The following is a 17,513-nucleotide window of genomic DNA, read 5'->3' on the forward strand; positions in this document are numbered from 1 at the left end:
TAAAAGCCAATCAACAGATTAGCTTTTACATAGTCTAAATTTTGTTTCAAACAAAAATCACATTTTACAGAAATTATAGAACAACAGCCGTGAAATAGATGCATTTAAAGGAAAACAATGCAAATCTACAGAAACTGTATCAAGCTACATATACAATTAGAAAGTAATGAGGGCTCTGTTCAGTAGACACAATATAGAAACTAGGGATTTAAAGCAACGCTATATAGTTTAAATTGTTTTTTTAGTTTTTTTAGACTAAGTCTGTTTGTGTGTGTTAATATAGCACACCCTGGCCAGATGTCTGAAGGACTGGTAGAGTGACATGGTCACTTTCACATGATTTAAATAAACCCGATGGCCTCTCTCTCCTCACCACAGCAGGAAAAAACGCCAGGATGGCTGGCTTGCAATGCAAATGATTCAGCCTGCTGAAGGAATAAGGGTGCTGCAGACGCTGGGCTGATATTGTTTTGACAAGTGGATTACTGTTGTAATAACATCAGACTGGTGCTGGTAATGCAGACTGCCAGCACACACTGTTCTCTGGCCTGTGAGTGAGTCCGTGCTGAACACTGTGTTCTGGAGCCTCTGCTCTTGGGTGGATACTGGGGTTCGGGCAGGATATAGGCCTCTCCTCTCCCCCTGCTTGCCTCTTCTTTTGCTTATTTAATCTCTCCTCCTCCGCCTCCCCCCCAAGCTTCCTTCCTCCGTTCTCAGCTCCTCCTCTAGCTTCCTTCCTCCCTGACTTCTGAGAGGAGAGGCCATTAACTGCAGCTCTGTACTTTTTATTTTGTTTTAACTGTAAAAACATGATCAGGAGCTGTAAAAACATCCCCGCCTGAGCTTCAGAAGAAGTACGCCCGCTTGGAGTCAGGCGTCTGGTTTGTGTGGCTTTCACAACAGCAGAAGGCAGAATATGTGATATTTATCCAGTCAGCTTAGAGAAGGGCCTGGTTGACTTGATCTCCCAGAATGCTGTTCTCCGACTGAAAGCCTCCCTCAGTCCCCTCCCTGTGGCTGCTGCGGTGAGCACACAGGCCTGGGCTGGTAGTAGCTAAAGCTCCTGACAACAGAACAACTTTCCAACACAGTTCCAAGAGTTTCACATGTGTGTGTAGCCATGCTAGCTGTGTTGGTCTGTCCTTCGTGTAGAGATGTGCACATCTCAGCTAACCATGTTAGCATACAGAGCTTGTTCTGTAACCTGGAGAGTTTTTCCTTCACTGTCCGTGAGCAGTTTTGCTTTAAAGGCTCACAAACCAAAAAGCACTGTGAACCTGAGACACCAGGTCCTGTATAAACCATTTGTAGAGAGGATTATGGTGGTGTGTGTGTGCAAAACTTCTGAATCATCCCCTCCTTCCTCCCGCCTGCTTCGGCAGAGTGCATCACTTTCCTCTTCAGTGTGTTTCATGGTGCTACATGGGGGTCGTTTGGCAGTTCCGTTTTGTCACTCTCAGCACTCCTACCTGTTGTGCATTAGGTGACTCACATTGTGACAAAGAGCTTAATAGCTCAAGCATCTAATGTGTCAGACTGAATGTGCAGATACAATAGTTTTCAGTGGCAGCCTATTATTAAGTTTCTTAATTCTGCAAATAAACAAAGAAAAGAAAAGTTGTGGAGCTCATCTTTTCGTCGGTGCATTTGGTGCCTCATTCCTGCAGGCTCTGGTGGTTAACGTCGGTTGGTTGTACTGGCTTAGGTTTCATTCTTTCACAGTGTGTGTGTTTTTTTTTCTTCCTCTCTTCTTCACTGTGGTTTGAGTTAGTTGGCCTTGTTCCTCTCAGATATACCCCGCCCCTCCCTTGTGGCTGCTGTGGTGTGGAGCACAGGCAGGTTTGGGTGGATTTACGTTTCAGCTCAGGCTCGATTCTAACCCACCCTAATGCAGATGAATAAGCCCGGCAGTAATGCTGGATTTTACTGGACGTTTTTCACTTTATTTCCACGTTTTTGTACAAAATATGCATACCACCATGTGGATTGTGGGTGAAACACTCCAGAAATTGCACAGAAAGTGTCCATCAGAATCAAAGCATTGTTGCTCAAAGAGCTGAGTGTACATTGTGTCATTGTTCCTATGAAACTGCACACACACACACAGACACACTGAGTGCACTGAGTGAGTAAGAGTGTGAGTCACAGGTCAGACTGGGTGCCAAAACCAGACAAGGTCAAGACTTCTGCTCAGGAAAAAAAACGGAAAATTCGCAACAGAAGAGTCTCAGACTGCAGACAGGGAGTGGAGCGAGGGAGGAAGGAGAGAAACTGAAAGTATGAGACAATGAAGAATGAGGCATGATGGTGGGTGATGGAGGAATGTGAGACGAGAGACTGAGAAAAGGCAGGAAGAGTAAGTAGAGTACAAGAAGAGACTTGTGGGAGAGAAAGAGGAGGATGGAGGGACGGAATCAGAGCAAAAGATGGATACGAGTGGAGATAAAGGCAGAGTTCAGAGAGGAGAACGCAGGAAACAATGAACAACAGACGTGACAATAAAGCAGCGATCATTGTGTCTCCCAGTGCGGGGAGGTCATCACAGATCACCTCCGATACTTGTGTGTGTGTGTGTGTGTGTGTGTGTGTGTGTGGGCACAGAAACACTACAGATATTCAGCATCTCCACAAAGACGGCACTGTAACACAGGGACAGACACCACACTCAGCCTTTTCTCTGAGTTCCCTGTGTTAGATCCCCTCAGCCTGCATCCATACACTGTTACTGTATGAACCATACATATACTCATGATGTGTGTTTGACCTGTGCTACCCCCTGCTGGTCAATGTGTGTTAGAACAGTCAGACAATGTGGCGTCTGTGTCTCCTTAAATGACAGAAAACCCTCTTTAAAAACACGGTTAGGGGTAATCTTCATCATTTCTGTGCAACACATTGAAGTAAATGAAGCAAGGAACGTTGAGTTGTGTGTTTTGGTTACATCATCATTCAATTTAGAAACCTGCACCGATTTTGAATTTCATTTGCATTCATTTTTTTATGCAGATATCCAAAATTTTTTAAATACAAAGATGTTCTTTCATTGTCCTTTTGTCTTTTGAATATTCATAGCTCAGATGTTGTCTTGTATCACACCCACCGTTCTGTGATCTGAACCTTCAGCCTCCATAAATGTTTGATGCTAATCCTCCTCCTCCTCCTCTCTTCTTTTTTTGTGTGTGCAGCTGAACTGGAGTTTGTTCAGATCGTCATCATCATCGTGGTGATGACAGTGATGGTGGTGGTGATCATCTGCCTGCTCAATCACTACAAGCTCTCCACCTGGTCCTTTATAACAAGGCAGAGCCAGGCCCGCAGGCACGACCATGCCCTACAGCAGGTCAGTAACACAAAACGAGTTTGTATTGTGTGTGTGTGTGTGTATTTTAGTCTCTCTGCTGTTCTGCCAGCATCCATGGCAGTAACATTTTGATCTAAACTGATAATGAGTGAAACACAGTGTGCGTGTCTGTCTGTTCATCTGTTCTCGCTGAATGTCCCTGCCTCGTCGTCACTGTGACAGTACATTTCTGTACTGCAGAAGCAGGACAAACATAGCTTACCAGTATGTTCTCAGCAAAGCTGCACAGAGCTAAATGAATCCTTTTATCCCAGTCAGAGTTTCTGTCCCAGTTTCACTGAGGTAACAGCTTTGCTCCAGTCTGTTAGGTGAACTTGCTGAATTGGTTTCTTCAGAGCCAGACTCTGTCAGGCATTGATGTTTAATTCACTACAGCGCCGTCTAGACAGCAGCCGCTCTGCCCCCATACTGACATGTCGACGCTCTGGCACAAACACAAACACACACACACACACACACACATCGAATTGAATTGCATCTCTTTAAAAATAGGTACAGAATTAGATCTTTGAATCTATTGGTAACATCAGCTTCCAGACCAGCATCTGAAAAAATCTGCCTGGCAGCCTTATTATTGAGCTCATCTTATCTTTTTCATTTCTTCTGACACTCTATGCTGCATATCGGCCAATTAAAGCAAAAAAAAAAAAGTTAAAAAAAAAAAGGAAGCAGACACAAAAAGCCAGAAAAGCCAGAAACACAACATCAGAGCAGCCAGCCAACAAAGCCCTGCAGCAGAGGAAGTGCAATTTGGAAGAACAGCCGACGGCCTTTAGCCCCAAAAAGACACATAAATAAACAAGAATTAAGCATGTTTGTCCTCATTTTTGTGTTCCCCCCCCCCCCCCCAATAAATTGTGTTGACTGTGTCTGAGGAAAAAGATCCTCGAGTCAAATGCAGACGAAGGGAAGCTGTAATTATTTGACAGTTGCGTTGCTTTGTTGTAGCTTTCATCCTGCCTATTTTTACAACAGGAGCCGTCTGAGCCTTTTGTTGTCCGCGCTCCCAAACAGGGCAAGATTTTTAGGTTCGAAGCCATCAGGCGTGTCTCGCTGCAGCCGTTTCATCTTCCGTGTCCTCATTAAGTTGTTACTTTTATTACTTTTCTGTCCTTTTTGTTGTTGTTGTTGTTTAAGAAAAAGGTTTGTTTTTGTCGGCTTAATGGTCTCACATCAAAAACCATCCAGGACGTAATGACTGTAGATCTCTAAAGCCTTATCAGCGATGAAAAAAGATCACAGAAAATTTAACAAGACAGTAACTTAATATATTTGTTAGTGAGATGATGCTTTTAAAATCCCACTGAGACTGTGTGTGTGTAATACTTTTCAAACCTCCTGGGAGCCTTTTTATATAAATCTCCTGTTTCTTTGTGTCTCGATGTGCAGGACGGGTGTCTGTGGCCTTCAGACAGTGGCTCTCGACAAGGTGCCTCGGAGGTAAGACCACCACCACCACACAGTTAACACGTGTTACACACACACACACACACAGTCAAGCCCTGTTTGTGCATGTCCAGTCTTCTTCTTTGAATAGATCCACAGTGAAAACTTTCGACCGCGTCGGGTTACATCACTGCGGTGTTTTGATCCAGATGTTTACAGAGTGACAAAGTTTGATGTTCTCGGACTGTTTCTCATCCACCCATTTGGCTGCTTGATAAACTGCTTGGCCAGACATCTGTACTCGGATCGCTTTCTCAGTGGGTGTAGCCTCTAGCCAGCTGATTGAGTTACTGTAGTCTCATCCTCTGTGACAGTTAGCATTTTCCAAATCCATCAGCTGTGACAGCTGTAATTCTTGGCGGTTTGACTGATTTTTTTTTTTTTTTTTTTTTTTTTGGTCTCTTTTTGGTTCATTTACGCAACAAGAGATGCTATCATCTATCATCATGAATTTATTTCCTCCTGTCATTACTGAAGCCTGCAGGTTTAAGCGTGTTAAGCAAACACTCTGTAAGGCATACATATAGCAGATATTCTAGAATAAAGACCTAAAGCTGTTGCAAAGGTGTTAGAGGGTGGATAGCTTGATCCTCGTGACAGAACGTGTCCTTGGTGAAGACACACTTAAGCTGAGGGACCGCCCAAGGAGAGACGAGCACCTTGCTCTGGTTTCAGTGGAATCTAAATGTCTTCCATTGTTAGAAAGTATTTTAAGTGTTACCGTTGGTTTGACTTTATCAATACAGTGCTCGGTAAGAACTTCAGTAAGAATTTTAAAAGAAGTCTCAGAGTTTAAGGACGCCTGGCTTCAAATTAAACCCTTAATTTTTATTTTTTTTTGCGCTCATAGCGGAGGCCACAGTTTTCTCTGTGGAGCTCATGGACACACTTTTAATAATAATATTAAATACTGATCGCCAGCACTTGGGATCAATCTGTTCGCTGCTTTAATAATGAGGACTGGTTTATGAAAAGGAATAAAAATGAGAGAAGGAATACCTGAACCTGCTCAGGATCTACATGCTTTCCTTGCTGACACCTCTGTCACCTCTCAGCTCCTCTCTTTGTGTCTTTGTTGGCCTATTTATCAGCGCTGGCCCTTGTATAATTGTTCTGTGGTTACAGGAATGCAGTCAGGGCACAAAGCTCCTGACATTTGCATTTTAGCTGCTTGTAAATATTTGATCATCCAGGAATCGGAGCTTGTACGTAACACCGGGTACAGCTGGCACCGTGCTCCAAACGAAATCAAAATTGGCATGTTCTCAAAGACTCATGAATACAAAACCACAAACAAATGCCAGTATGCTCACTGTGACTGCTGATCTGTTTGCTTAATGGCATCCACGCCAGATGGAGGAGCTTACGATTCACGGTGGGAAGAGGAGCGCACGGAGTTCAAAGAACGCTCGATAAACGCAACCCAATCACGAGGTCGTATTGATGATGAGCCACACAGATAATAAGTCAGGTGTGTGTGAGAGAGAGAGGTTCTGCTGACCAGTCTGCGAACACATCGGTAAATCTGTGTGGGCAAAAAGGGCTCGATCGCACCAAAACAAACAAACCAAATTTGTTTTCTTTTGAAGTGCGCTGCCAGTTAAAAGCCTCATGTGTAACACAGAGATGGAGAGGAGTGGAGGTGCAGGTGAAGAAGAGGTGAGGGGAGGTAAAAAAAATCGTGTTGGCACCCAGAGAGACCTGGAGGGGTGGAGGAGGGAGAAAAAAAAGTGGAAAAGGCCATAGAGAGACAAACACAGAGGGAGATGCAGCCTGTGTGGGTGGCTGATAGACGCAGGGATGAGGCCTGAGAGTGTGTGTGTGTGTGTGTGTGTGTGTGTGTGTGTGTGTGTGTGTGTGTGTGTGTGTGTGTGTGTGTGTGTGTGGCAGGGTGGGGGGGGGGTTGGCGGATGGTTTTTGGTGCGTCATTAATCAGCAACACCTCCCCTGACACTGTCTAGACAGCTGTCTGAGAGCTGCCCTGCTCTGCTGCGCTCTGCTCCCTCTATCAGCCGCACACCTTTCTCCCCGTCTGTCTGTCTATCTCCGTACTTTCGCTCTCTGTCTGTCTCTTGCTTTCTTTATCTCCTCGGCTCTTTCTTCTCCTCTCCATTCTCTCCTTCTCTCCTTATCTCGGTAGCCTTTCTTTTTAATCCTTTCAGTTCCACTCTTTCTCTCCCTCTGTCTCTCCATTTCAATTGCCCTGATCCTCTACACTTCCTCCTCCTCCTCCTCCCTCCCCAGTCTGTTGTTCTCTCCACCCAGACTGCTTTGTCAGTGGGGGTTGGCTATTAGAGCCACAGTCACTAATTGAAATGGGTTTCCTCTGATAATGACTCGCCACAGTAGAAATGTGTAGAATTAGATAGAAATGTGAGAAGTGAAGAAATGGATCAGGCCGTCACAGTCTGGAGAGTTAATTGAGGTGAAGATCTCTGACAAAGGACTGGTGGATGAACCTGTGTGGTGGATGTTGTGCTTTTCTAGCAAGGGGATCCTTTCTTGCTTTTACTGTAATTACACTGCAGATTCTGAAAGGAACGAGTTGGTGACACATTCCCATGTGCCTCTGCAGCAACACAACCATCGTTCATGGGAGGTTTTGCATTGAATTCAGACACACTGCTCCACAAGAAGTTTTTTTTGCTGACAACAGATATTGTGGATATTGTTCCGCTTCTTTTATACCAATATATATATGTGTGTGTGTGTGTGTGTGTGTAAAGAGCATTTAGACTTTCCTACAGTGAACAGATGAACTTTATAAATTCTGTAAACTTTGCTCAATTCTGATTTTTTGGCGAAATCCGATTTTTCTGGTGTTTACAAATAATATGCGACTGCTACCACTCTGCTGTGTGAACCGACTGCGGCCCTGAAGTGACCCATATTCGCAGAAGAGGACACAACGTCACACAATGTGGCTTTGTTTACGTTAATGTCCGATCGTAGCCGACATAATTACAACCAAATAATATTAAGAAGAACGCAGAGAAGGAAGAGAGCAGCAGCTGCAGCGTCTGTACAGAGATGTGTGTGGGTGCGGAGTGGTGGGATAGTGATGTGACTTCATTCATAACATTCAACATTCATAACTTCAGAATGACGAGAACCTTTGAATACGTCTGCGAGCGCCTTTCTGTGTCACTTTCACGGCAAGACAGTCGACATCTCCCTCATCTGTGAGCGAGCGCGTTGGAGTTGGGCTCTACTTCCTGGCAACAGGTGCTTGTTGCTAACAACACCGCTTGTCTGCCCGCTCCTGTGTCGGAGAATTGTGACGTCGCTGACGCAAAAGTCGGATATATGCCGCATAGCCGCTCAGACTGAGGTTGCATTGCAAAAAATCGGATACGTATCTGATTTAGGACCACATGTGAAAGTGGCCTGGGTCGGATATAAAAAAATCGGAATTGAGCTGTTCAGACTGACATGACAATATCAGATACAGGTCACATTCGTGTTTAGCCTGCAGTCTGAACGTAGCCTTTGTCATCATCTCAACAGTGGCCAGAGGTGTCATGAGATGTGATTAGATGATACAGAAGGGTCAGTAGCTACAGTACAGGGCTGACTATAGTGTTAACAATTACACTGAACATCTGTCCTATTTGTCACTGTAACATTCAATAGATAGTGACACTTTTTTGTCTCTTCTCTTTTTCTTTTCCTCCGCCCTTTCTCCGGCCTCCTCTCTGTGTTCCTCCCTCTCTCTCTCTCTGTCTCAGGTATTATACGCTCCTCAGGCCAGGGATCGCTTCACCGCTCCCTCCTTCATGCAGCGTGACCGCTTCAGCCGCTTCCAGCCCACCTACCCCTACCTGCAGCACCAGATCGACCTGCCGCCCACTATCTCGCTGTCGGACGGCGAGGAGCCCCCGCCGTACCAGGGGCCCTGCACCCTGCAACTGCGAGACCCCGAGCAGCAGATGGAGCTCAACCGTGAGTCGGTGAGGGCGCCGCCCAACAGGACCATCTACGACAGTGACTTGATCGACATGGGAGGAGGCGGGAGCTTGGGAGGGGTGGGAGGAGGAGGAGGAGGAGGAGGAGGAGGAGGGGGAGGAGGAGGAGGAGGAGGAGGCATAGGGGGAGGAGGCCCAAGGCCACCCAGCAGTAACTCTGGCATCAGCGTGGCCAACTCCAGCAGCCACGGGCGCATGGAGGGCCCCCCTCCTGCGTACAGCGAGGTGATGGGCCACTACCCCGGCTCAACGTTCTTTCTACACCAGCACAGCAATAACCAGAGGGTGGGGAGGCCGGGGGGGCCGGGGAGCAGGACGATCCAGCAGCAGAGCCAATCAGAAAGCACAATTGTACCTGCCAAGGCCAAGGATGGCCAACCAGAGGACCTGGTGTGAAGAAAAGTTGGAGGTGCAGGTGGGGGCGACCCACCCCAGACTGAAAGCTGTCTCTCTTGTTCACCCCTGTTAACCTGTAAGCAGTGGTCTCTCTCTATCGCTCTCTCTCTCTCTGTCTCTCATGTCCTCTCTCCACACTCCCACGCACAAACAAATATCAACCTTAGCTACAACGAAACAAGGAACGAGAGAAACCTGGAGATTTCATTTCAGTTCAGTAATTCAGACTGCAGGGGCAGGATGTACGCACTGCATGGAGACTTTTTTCCTTCATTTTGAGAAAGAAACACACTGCTAGCACAGATTAAAACTTTTCTTTTTGTTTTTTTGTTTTTTTGCCCCATTGGGTGACGGCGCTGTCCCCGGGAACTGAGGAGGAGGTTATTTTATTTTTTCATTTTATTTTTTTTTCGTACCGGGATCTGTGCACAAAGCGAGAACTGAGAATCAAGGACTTTACAGAGAACACAACAAAACAAGAGACTCACAAGCCCAAATCTTAGTGCCAAGGTTCACGAGGAAGCAAAACAAAGGAGGGGGGGGGGGAGAGAAAACTCGACCTAAACATTCAAAACACAAAAAAGAAAAAGTTATCTCAAAGTTGCACTATCTTTTGTTGTAAAAGAGAAGAGGGAAATGACGTTCTGTGATGATAATAATGATGTTTGTCTTTTGTCTTTTTTTTTTTGTCCTTCTCATGAATGGACTGATTGACTGACTGAACTGTGGCTCCAAAGTTGCATAAACATTTGGGAGCAAAAAGAAAAAAACAACAACAAAACAAGTATTATAAGCTTATGTCCTTCCTTTTTTTGAGAAAAAAAAAACACAAAACAAAACAAAAAAAAAAAACGCAAGAAATACTCGTACCCAGCCTACAACATCTCTGTCTGCTTACGCCACAGGCACAGTGAGACTTAGTAAGAGAATAACCTTGTACTGCTTCACGTCTGTGTTCACTTCAGCCCTGTAAGGAGGGAAACAATCTGCCACGTGGCCAGCGGCTGGGTGGACAAACACATCTCTCACTTCCTCTGCTAATTTGTTACAAGGATTTTCTTTCCACGGTGTTTGTGGGAAATCTGGCCTAGGTGGTTGGATATCAAGTAAAAAAAAACAAACAAAAAACTCCACAGCCAAAACAAAGAAAACATATCTGTCCATCCTAGCTAGCGCGGTCAAAGCAGATTCTTCTCCGTTCCCAATCTGTCCTGACCTCTGAGCACCACCTTTTTTTCTGTCCCCCCCCCCTCCCCCACCACCACCACCACCACCACCACCCTCTCACCGCTCATCTCGACATGCACAGTGCATTCTGCCAACGGCCACACTGAACTCAAACCCCTGCCGCCATAACGACGAAAATGAAACACAACAACAACAACAAAAAGAAGAAAGGCTCAGCTCTCCGTCTTCACGTCACTAAAGCCACAAAAAAAAAAACAAAAAAGAAAAGAAGTGAAGACTCCTGTCTGCGTCCGCCAGCACAGCGATCAGGTTTTTAAAAATGAAAACTCTGTGGTCAAAGGGCTATGGGAGGGTCCTGTTTTTGTAAAAGAAACAAAAAACTTTTTGAAAATCTCGCCTTTTTCTCTGCTCATTGTTGCCTTCTCCTCTGCTCTTTGCGCTTATCTCTTGTCTCTCTTTCTTGTTTGAGCCACCTGCCCGTCACCCCCCCCCCCCTCCTCCACCACCACCACCACCACCCCTGCTTTCTAAACACTCTTCATCATCATCCCTCCTCCTCCTCCTCCTCCTCCTCCTTCCATTCGTGTGCAGAAAAAGTGCGATCAAATGATGCAGAGTCCGCCGAGCCCTTTAAAGTGGAGAACGGAGTGGAGCCCTCGTTTGGAAGCGTGCTAGTGCAGTCCTCTCCTCATGCTGTTTAAGTGTGCACGTGTGTTTGTCAGTGCGACCTTTTAACAACACAGAAAAGCACTTAATGCTCCTGCAGGAGTGTTGTGTGTATGTGTGTGTGTGTGTGTGTGTGTGTGTGTAGCTGAGTGATCTATTAATGCTTTTGAGTTTTAGAGATTCAAGGACATATTACTTACTTGACTTCGTCCACATTAACACAACATCAGATTAAGAGTTCATTAAAAATCAGCTCTAAAGAGCCTGAAATGCATGATGACATCACTGCAGAAGGTCACGCCACAGTCCACGAGGACACATTGCGTTTCACTTTCATGTTGCATATATGGATTACAGGAAGGCTAAGCCCGTTAGCATGTTAGCATGCACACGCAACACTCTACACAGCCTGTGTGGAAGGTGCAGAGGAGACGTTTGTTGGGAAGTTGGTGTCAGATTTGGCAGTATTGATGAACTTATTGATGGATTAGCTGCTGGTGTTTTATGTTTTTCCGTCTGTCAACAAAATACCAGGAAGACTACGGTACCTGTCTCACTGTAATCACATGACTGGGGTCACATGATTCCAGCTGTGCTCAGTGGGAGCAGTTAACACGGCGGGGCGTTGTAGTTTAGAGACAACATGACTCAAAGCAGTGTTGTGTTCTAGTTGCAGCATCCAGATAAACAACAACAACAACAACAATGTGTTTGTGGTAAAGCAGTACATAATTTGCCGGATTCTTCCGTTGTTCGTTTTTCAGATTTGTTGACAAGAAGAAAGACTAAATATTATCTGTGTCAGTTATCAGCACAGACCAATGATATGTAGGCTGCTGTATTATGAAAGTGGAACGCAGTCACTGTCATGTTGAATGTGGCGTATCAAACATGCACTGGTTAGTGTTTAAAGGTGAATATTCCAATAGAAACAGGAAGTGCTTTTGTTTTCCTCTGATCCCATCCGTGTGTCTGAATGTATGCATGTGTCCCGGTGTCTGTCTGTTCATCTGGCTCTACAGTTAATGTGTGTGTTACTACATTGCTGCTGCTATTGCTGTTGCTGCTGCTACTGCTACTCTTGTTGCTACTGCTGCTTCTCATGCCTGCCACCCCCCCCCACCCCCACCACCAACCCTAAAGTCCCTCTACTCATCCAGCCTCCCCCCATCTCCTTTAACTCATCCAAAACAAGGAGAGAAATCTGACCCTCTGCAGTCAGACCCACAAGTATTGGGACATAAAAAGCTGCAGTTGGCAGCAAACCCGTCCCAATACTTTTGGCTTTTTGGCTTTTTTTTCCTTCTGACTGTGTGGACCTGCTTCAGACCTGCATTACTTCCCTCTTCTTTTCTTCCTTCTTTGCATTTTTTTTTCCTCGTCTTGCGCAGTCATAGCTTGTAAATGGAGGATATAAAGATGAATTTTATGTTTTCTACAAGGAGGTCTGCATGTTACTATTATGTGAGTAAATAAGGTGCCTAATGTTCATGTTTGAGCAGACCACACCTCAGTCAGACTGCTGCTCGGGATCAGTGCAGGCGCTTCCTCTCGGCCACCACCTGTCTGGCAGAATTGGAGTCGGGTCCAATTTTTTTTTTTTTTTTTTTTTTTGGGCAGCGTTCTTAAGCTTCTTGTCTGACTGACCCTGAAAACCCCTTAAGTTACACTTACACATTTTTAAGGAGCAAAAACGAGCCATGCTCGCCGGCCGTTGTGCCAGACAGGTGCGTGTGTGGCTCCGAGAGGAGCGAACCCAAGCCATTCCAAGCAGTAATGTGACCCGCGTGTGGAGCAGACATAGGAACCCACTTGCACTCAAAAAGCTCCCACCTTCGTTGTGCCTCACTTCCAACGGTGCTTTTTTCAGTAGTCTGTCTCTCTTTATGTTTGTTTGTAAGGTGCTGTATATAACTTGAATATATTATGCACATATCCTACCCAATGGGTAGAAACCACAAAAAGATGTTGTGAATAATGTAATATAATGTATAGACAATATAAGAATTTTAAGAAGGCAGCATCAAATTTGTAAATGCCTACAGTTAGAAATGCGCTTTGTCTTTTTTTTTTTTTTTTTTACATGGTTTGCAAATGATGCTTAGAATATGGTTGCAACACAAATACAAATTACTACTTATAATATTTTGCTATAAATACATAGTCTGGTATGATGAGATAACCTCTGGATTAAGGACGCTGTTGAGAAAAGATACTCACCTGTTTTTTTTTTTTCCTCTGTCACGTGATGCCAGCCGTCATTCGGACTCCGGCTGGTGCTTTTTTTTTTCTTTTCACTTAACAAATGTATAGTTCTATAACACAGATACTTTTAAGAAAACATATATCATCAGTCGGTGTTTATGCCACGACTTCAGTAAACGGTCGAACAAGAAGAAAAAAAAAACACAAAAAAAAGAAAAGCAAGGCCAGTTTTGGAAGATGGCCGCCAGTGCTGCTTCTTCTTCTTCTTCTTCTTCTTCTTCTTCTTCTTCTTCTTCTGATTTTACTTTCTTTCAGCCGTTGTTTTGTATATCTGCCAAAGTATATAATATAAACCCTGCTGAGCACACTCGGCACCGCTACACACACACACACACACACGTCTGGTTATTAAAGCATTTCAGCTCAGGAGGATGGTCGACTTTTTAAATCGCCTGGTTGTCACAAAACAAACAAACAAACAAACAAACAAAAGCATCAAAAAAAATAAATAGAAAGTTGTGGGCGGGATTAAAAGTTGCACCAGAGAGTGGAGAAAACAATGCCGTTAAAACTGTCTTTAACCTTTTATCTCTCTTCATTATTATTATTATTATTAATATTATTTTGTATGATTATTTTCTACATTACGATGTTATATGTGGCACAGTATATTGACACAGACGTTTAATCTGCAGTCATTTATTTACAGTATGTACTGAAGAATAACTCCACTGTACAATAACCGCAGAGCATGTTCATTCTTATCTATAGACGATGTACATAGCAACGCGCCATTTTCTCTTCAAAAAGCACCAAATAAGTACGTGGCAGTTGTGTAGTTTTGATTTTGGGAAGAAGAAAAAAAAAAACAAAGTCTCTATTGTATGTTTGGCTGGAGAGCCGCTCGGCTCTCCTTCTTAATTATTTTTTTTTTTTTTGGAATATTTCGTTTTTTCTCTTTGGTTTCCTGCACTAGCTTGAAGAACTAACTTGGGCTCAGACTGATCTTTTTTTTTTTTAACCCCCGCAGCGCGCTCTCCCTCTTTTCCACTTATCAAGAAGTCTGTACTCAACTGCTGGCAACAAGTAGCTGTTTTTATCGTTCCAGATTTTAATAATGATGATGATGATGATGATAACGATGATAACATCTCAACAGTTCGGTATTCTCTCTGTCTTGACAGTTACCATAGGACTGCCTCCATCATGGGTTTTGTAACATTGGTTTGCTTTATTTACAAAATGAATCCTCTTTGTTCCCCCCCTCCCCCCCTCTGTGCTGAAATCTACATATATATATATATATACACATATATATGGCTGTAACCATACAGTATATATATATCTATATATATATATTTAGATATATATCCAAACACAGAGGTAAAATTGTTGTGTATTTTTGCCTCTTTTTATTTAAGCAATTGTGATGTAATAGGTTTTAGGCCTAAGGTCTGTTATTGCAATACTTTTACAGAAAAGAAGAAAAAAAATGAAAAAATGTTGCTCTAAGTGCTGTTGTAGTCAAAGATTTTATGCTTGTACTTATGCTGTAGTCAAACTGCAGCGTAATGAATAAAACTTTAAAAGTGATTACCGCCGCCTCCCTCCCCCTCTGTCTGTCTGTGTTGTAATCTGATTACTCCTCGGCCCGTCCTCACTCGATGCAGGCAAGGACTCTTTGTGTTCCCCGGAGATGCACTTTAGTGGGTTAATTAGCTGCTGTGATACAGGGAAGGAAGGCAGCACAGCACAGCTCAGGACTTTACAAGCAGAGGTTATCTGTGCTCAGCAGGGAAGCGCGCTGACCTACAGGTGGCAGCGTGAGCCACAGATATGACAACAATAAAGGTGATAAATTAACCCTTAAAGATGCACATGTAAGTCTTCGACCTCCACGTGAAGGTCACTGGGGTGAGCAGCTCTTCTTTTAATTGTAAGAGGTGAAATCTTAATCCTGCAGCCAATGCTTGTTTGCATTACTGATTGATCATCCATGACTAATCAATCAATATATTCTGATCTTCCCACAAAGATTTGGGGGAAAATTAATGTTCTTCCATTCACTGACTCATTGTTGCAGATTTAGAGCATATGATGAGGATGATGTGTCAGCTACCTATTTCAAAATAAAAGCACCACAGCAGCTCGGTGTGGAAGGATGGGACCTGACCTGACCTCATCGTCCTTCATCAGACTTTACTAACGCTTAATGGGCTGCTTAGCAACCAGAAAAATGGAAGACAGCAAACACATAAGGAGGCTGGTGTCCATTAACTTTTGGCCAAATTGTTTACCTTGTTTACTTGACCTTATTTTATCTTATTTACCTTATTTACTTATATACATTATTTAATGTTAATTATTATACGTTTTATGTATGCACCAATCACTAAGGCAAATTCCTAGTAATGTGAATCCTCTTCACTTACATGGCAATAAACACGATTCGGGTTCTGATTCTGGTTCTGATTCTGAACTTGGAGAAGACGAGCGTTCACCTGCGTTTGCGCATGTGCAGCCGCAGCAGATTACCTGCACACAGGTGAAGAGTGAAGCACGTGTTATTGGGATGTAAAAAGTCCCAGTTCTGTGATGGAGACAAAGACGATTAGTTCCTAAACGGAACGTTTCATCTGAGATCGCGTCGAACGGTGAGTCCTGCAGAGCATTGATTTGCTGCATGTGATGAAGGATTGATCGGTATGAAGGTAGATGGAGAAATCAGGTTGATCAGTCATCGTTAGGCTGCATGTCGGTGCACAGATATGTGACGGGAAGGATTTGATCCGGCTCTGTTTTAACGTCGGAGTGAGGTGTGGAGCTGGATTCATCGTTTTCAGTTTTTTAATCTTCTTCTAAAGGACTGGATCAGAATCTGAATGTTCGAGCCATAGACCTGTATGTGGACTACTTGCAGTGCAGTTGCTGAATCAGCCTGTCGTCTCCCAGCTGCTGCTAGTTGGTCGTTGATCACTGTTGATTCCTGTGAGTGTTTGAACGCAGCCCTGAAACGACAGAATCCTACATTTCCTGAATGCATCTTGATGGCAGAATCTCAGCGTCTGATACACATCATCCAGGTTCAGGCAGTGTTTCTGTTCTTATCTGTACATAACAGGACTGAATTAAGACAGATTCTGCACACATACCATTAAAAATTAACAAATTAATTCATTTTGGATTACATGGTCTCACAGCTAAGAGCCTCTGTCAGTTGTTTCCTTCCTTCATGTGTTGGAGGAAGCTACTGTTGAGCATCAGCTGAGTTTTTAATCCTCCTCTGATCCCCCCCCCTCTCAGGTCAGATCCAGGTCATGATAAAAAACTAAACTCTGGTCTCTTCTGTGTTCTTCTGTTAAGGATTCTCTGGCAGAGTTCCTCCTGAGTCAGGAGCAAATGACTCACTCAGCCCTGGAAAGTAATGAAATGCATAAAACATAAGTTTTCTGTATATTTCAGCTGGTTTATTTATAGACGGGCTCCATCTGGCAACTTGTCATAACATTCACAGGAATGAAACAAAGCTAATGTTCAAAAGCACTTAGCCTCGCTTACATGTGCAGAGGGAGGCCGGGCCCCGGGCCCCCGCCTCCTGTCCTCTCTGTGAACCTCCTGCTAGGAGCACGAGACACCCCAGCACTCTTCACTTTCTGTCTCGGTAAGCTGGCAGCCTGGCGCAGGGCATGCAGAGGAAATCATGCATACATCAGCGGCTGTTTGTTCGGAGATGAGACGTGATGCAGAGACTGAGCGTCTCCCAGGCTTTTAGCATCAGACAGAAAACAGAGGAGGAGGAGGAGGAAACTGCTTTCCAAGTTTTCCTCCTTCATATTTCATGCCGAAGCAGTGTCTAAAATGTTCACTCCTGTTTGGAAACTATTTTAAAGGAAACAGGCGACTAACCCTGAGCCGAGGCGGTCTGTGAGGCTGAGATTGTAGCCAACAGATCACACAGTGGTGCCTGGAGGAGAGGCGGAGATAGTCATGAATTATTGACGTGATAATCAGTTAAGTTGTCAGAAAGACTGCTGTCTGTAAAAACACGTGTTTTTATACATTTACACAGGTTCTCTGAGCGGGTTTAAAGCTGTGTGGGAGGCTCCAGCTGTCGCCATCTTTGAAACAGCAGAAAGTCCTAATTAAGCCAAAAGCCTCAAAGTCTTAAAAGTAAGTATATTTGTATGATTATTTTCAGTACTGCTACTTGAGGAGTCCCAGCTAGTTCTCCCCAGAAGAATGTAACATGAGGCTAATATTTCAGTCCATGAATATATGGACTATAA

At 44.2% G+C, this 17,513-nt stretch overlaps 1 protein-coding gene across 1 annotated transcript in view; it reads left to right on the forward strand.

Annotated features, from left to right (window-relative positions):
- ldlrad4b (low density lipoprotein receptor class A domain containing 4b) overlaps window positions 1-10,840 on the forward strand; it is a 29,604-nt gene extending 18,764 nt beyond the window's left edge. Inside the window, exons 2-4 of the mRNA XM_028425404.1 lie at window positions 3,186-3,340; window positions 4,751-4,801; window positions 8,536-10,840. Of these exons, the coding sequence (XP_028281205.1) occupies window positions 3,186-3,340; window positions 4,751-4,801; window positions 8,536-9,168 (839 nt within the window). The 3' untranslated portion in view covers window positions 9,169-10,840. The remainder of the gene's footprint in view (window positions 1-3,185; window positions 3,341-4,750; window positions 4,802-8,535) is intronic.
- The last annotated feature ends 6,673 nt before the right edge of the window (window positions 10,841-17,513 follow it).

Source organism: Parambassis ranga, chromosome 16, assembly GCF_900634625.1.
Source record: "Parambassis ranga chromosome 16, fParRan2.1, whole genome shotgun sequence".
NCBI lineage: Eukaryota > Metazoa > Chordata > Actinopteri > Ambassidae > Parambassis > Parambassis ranga.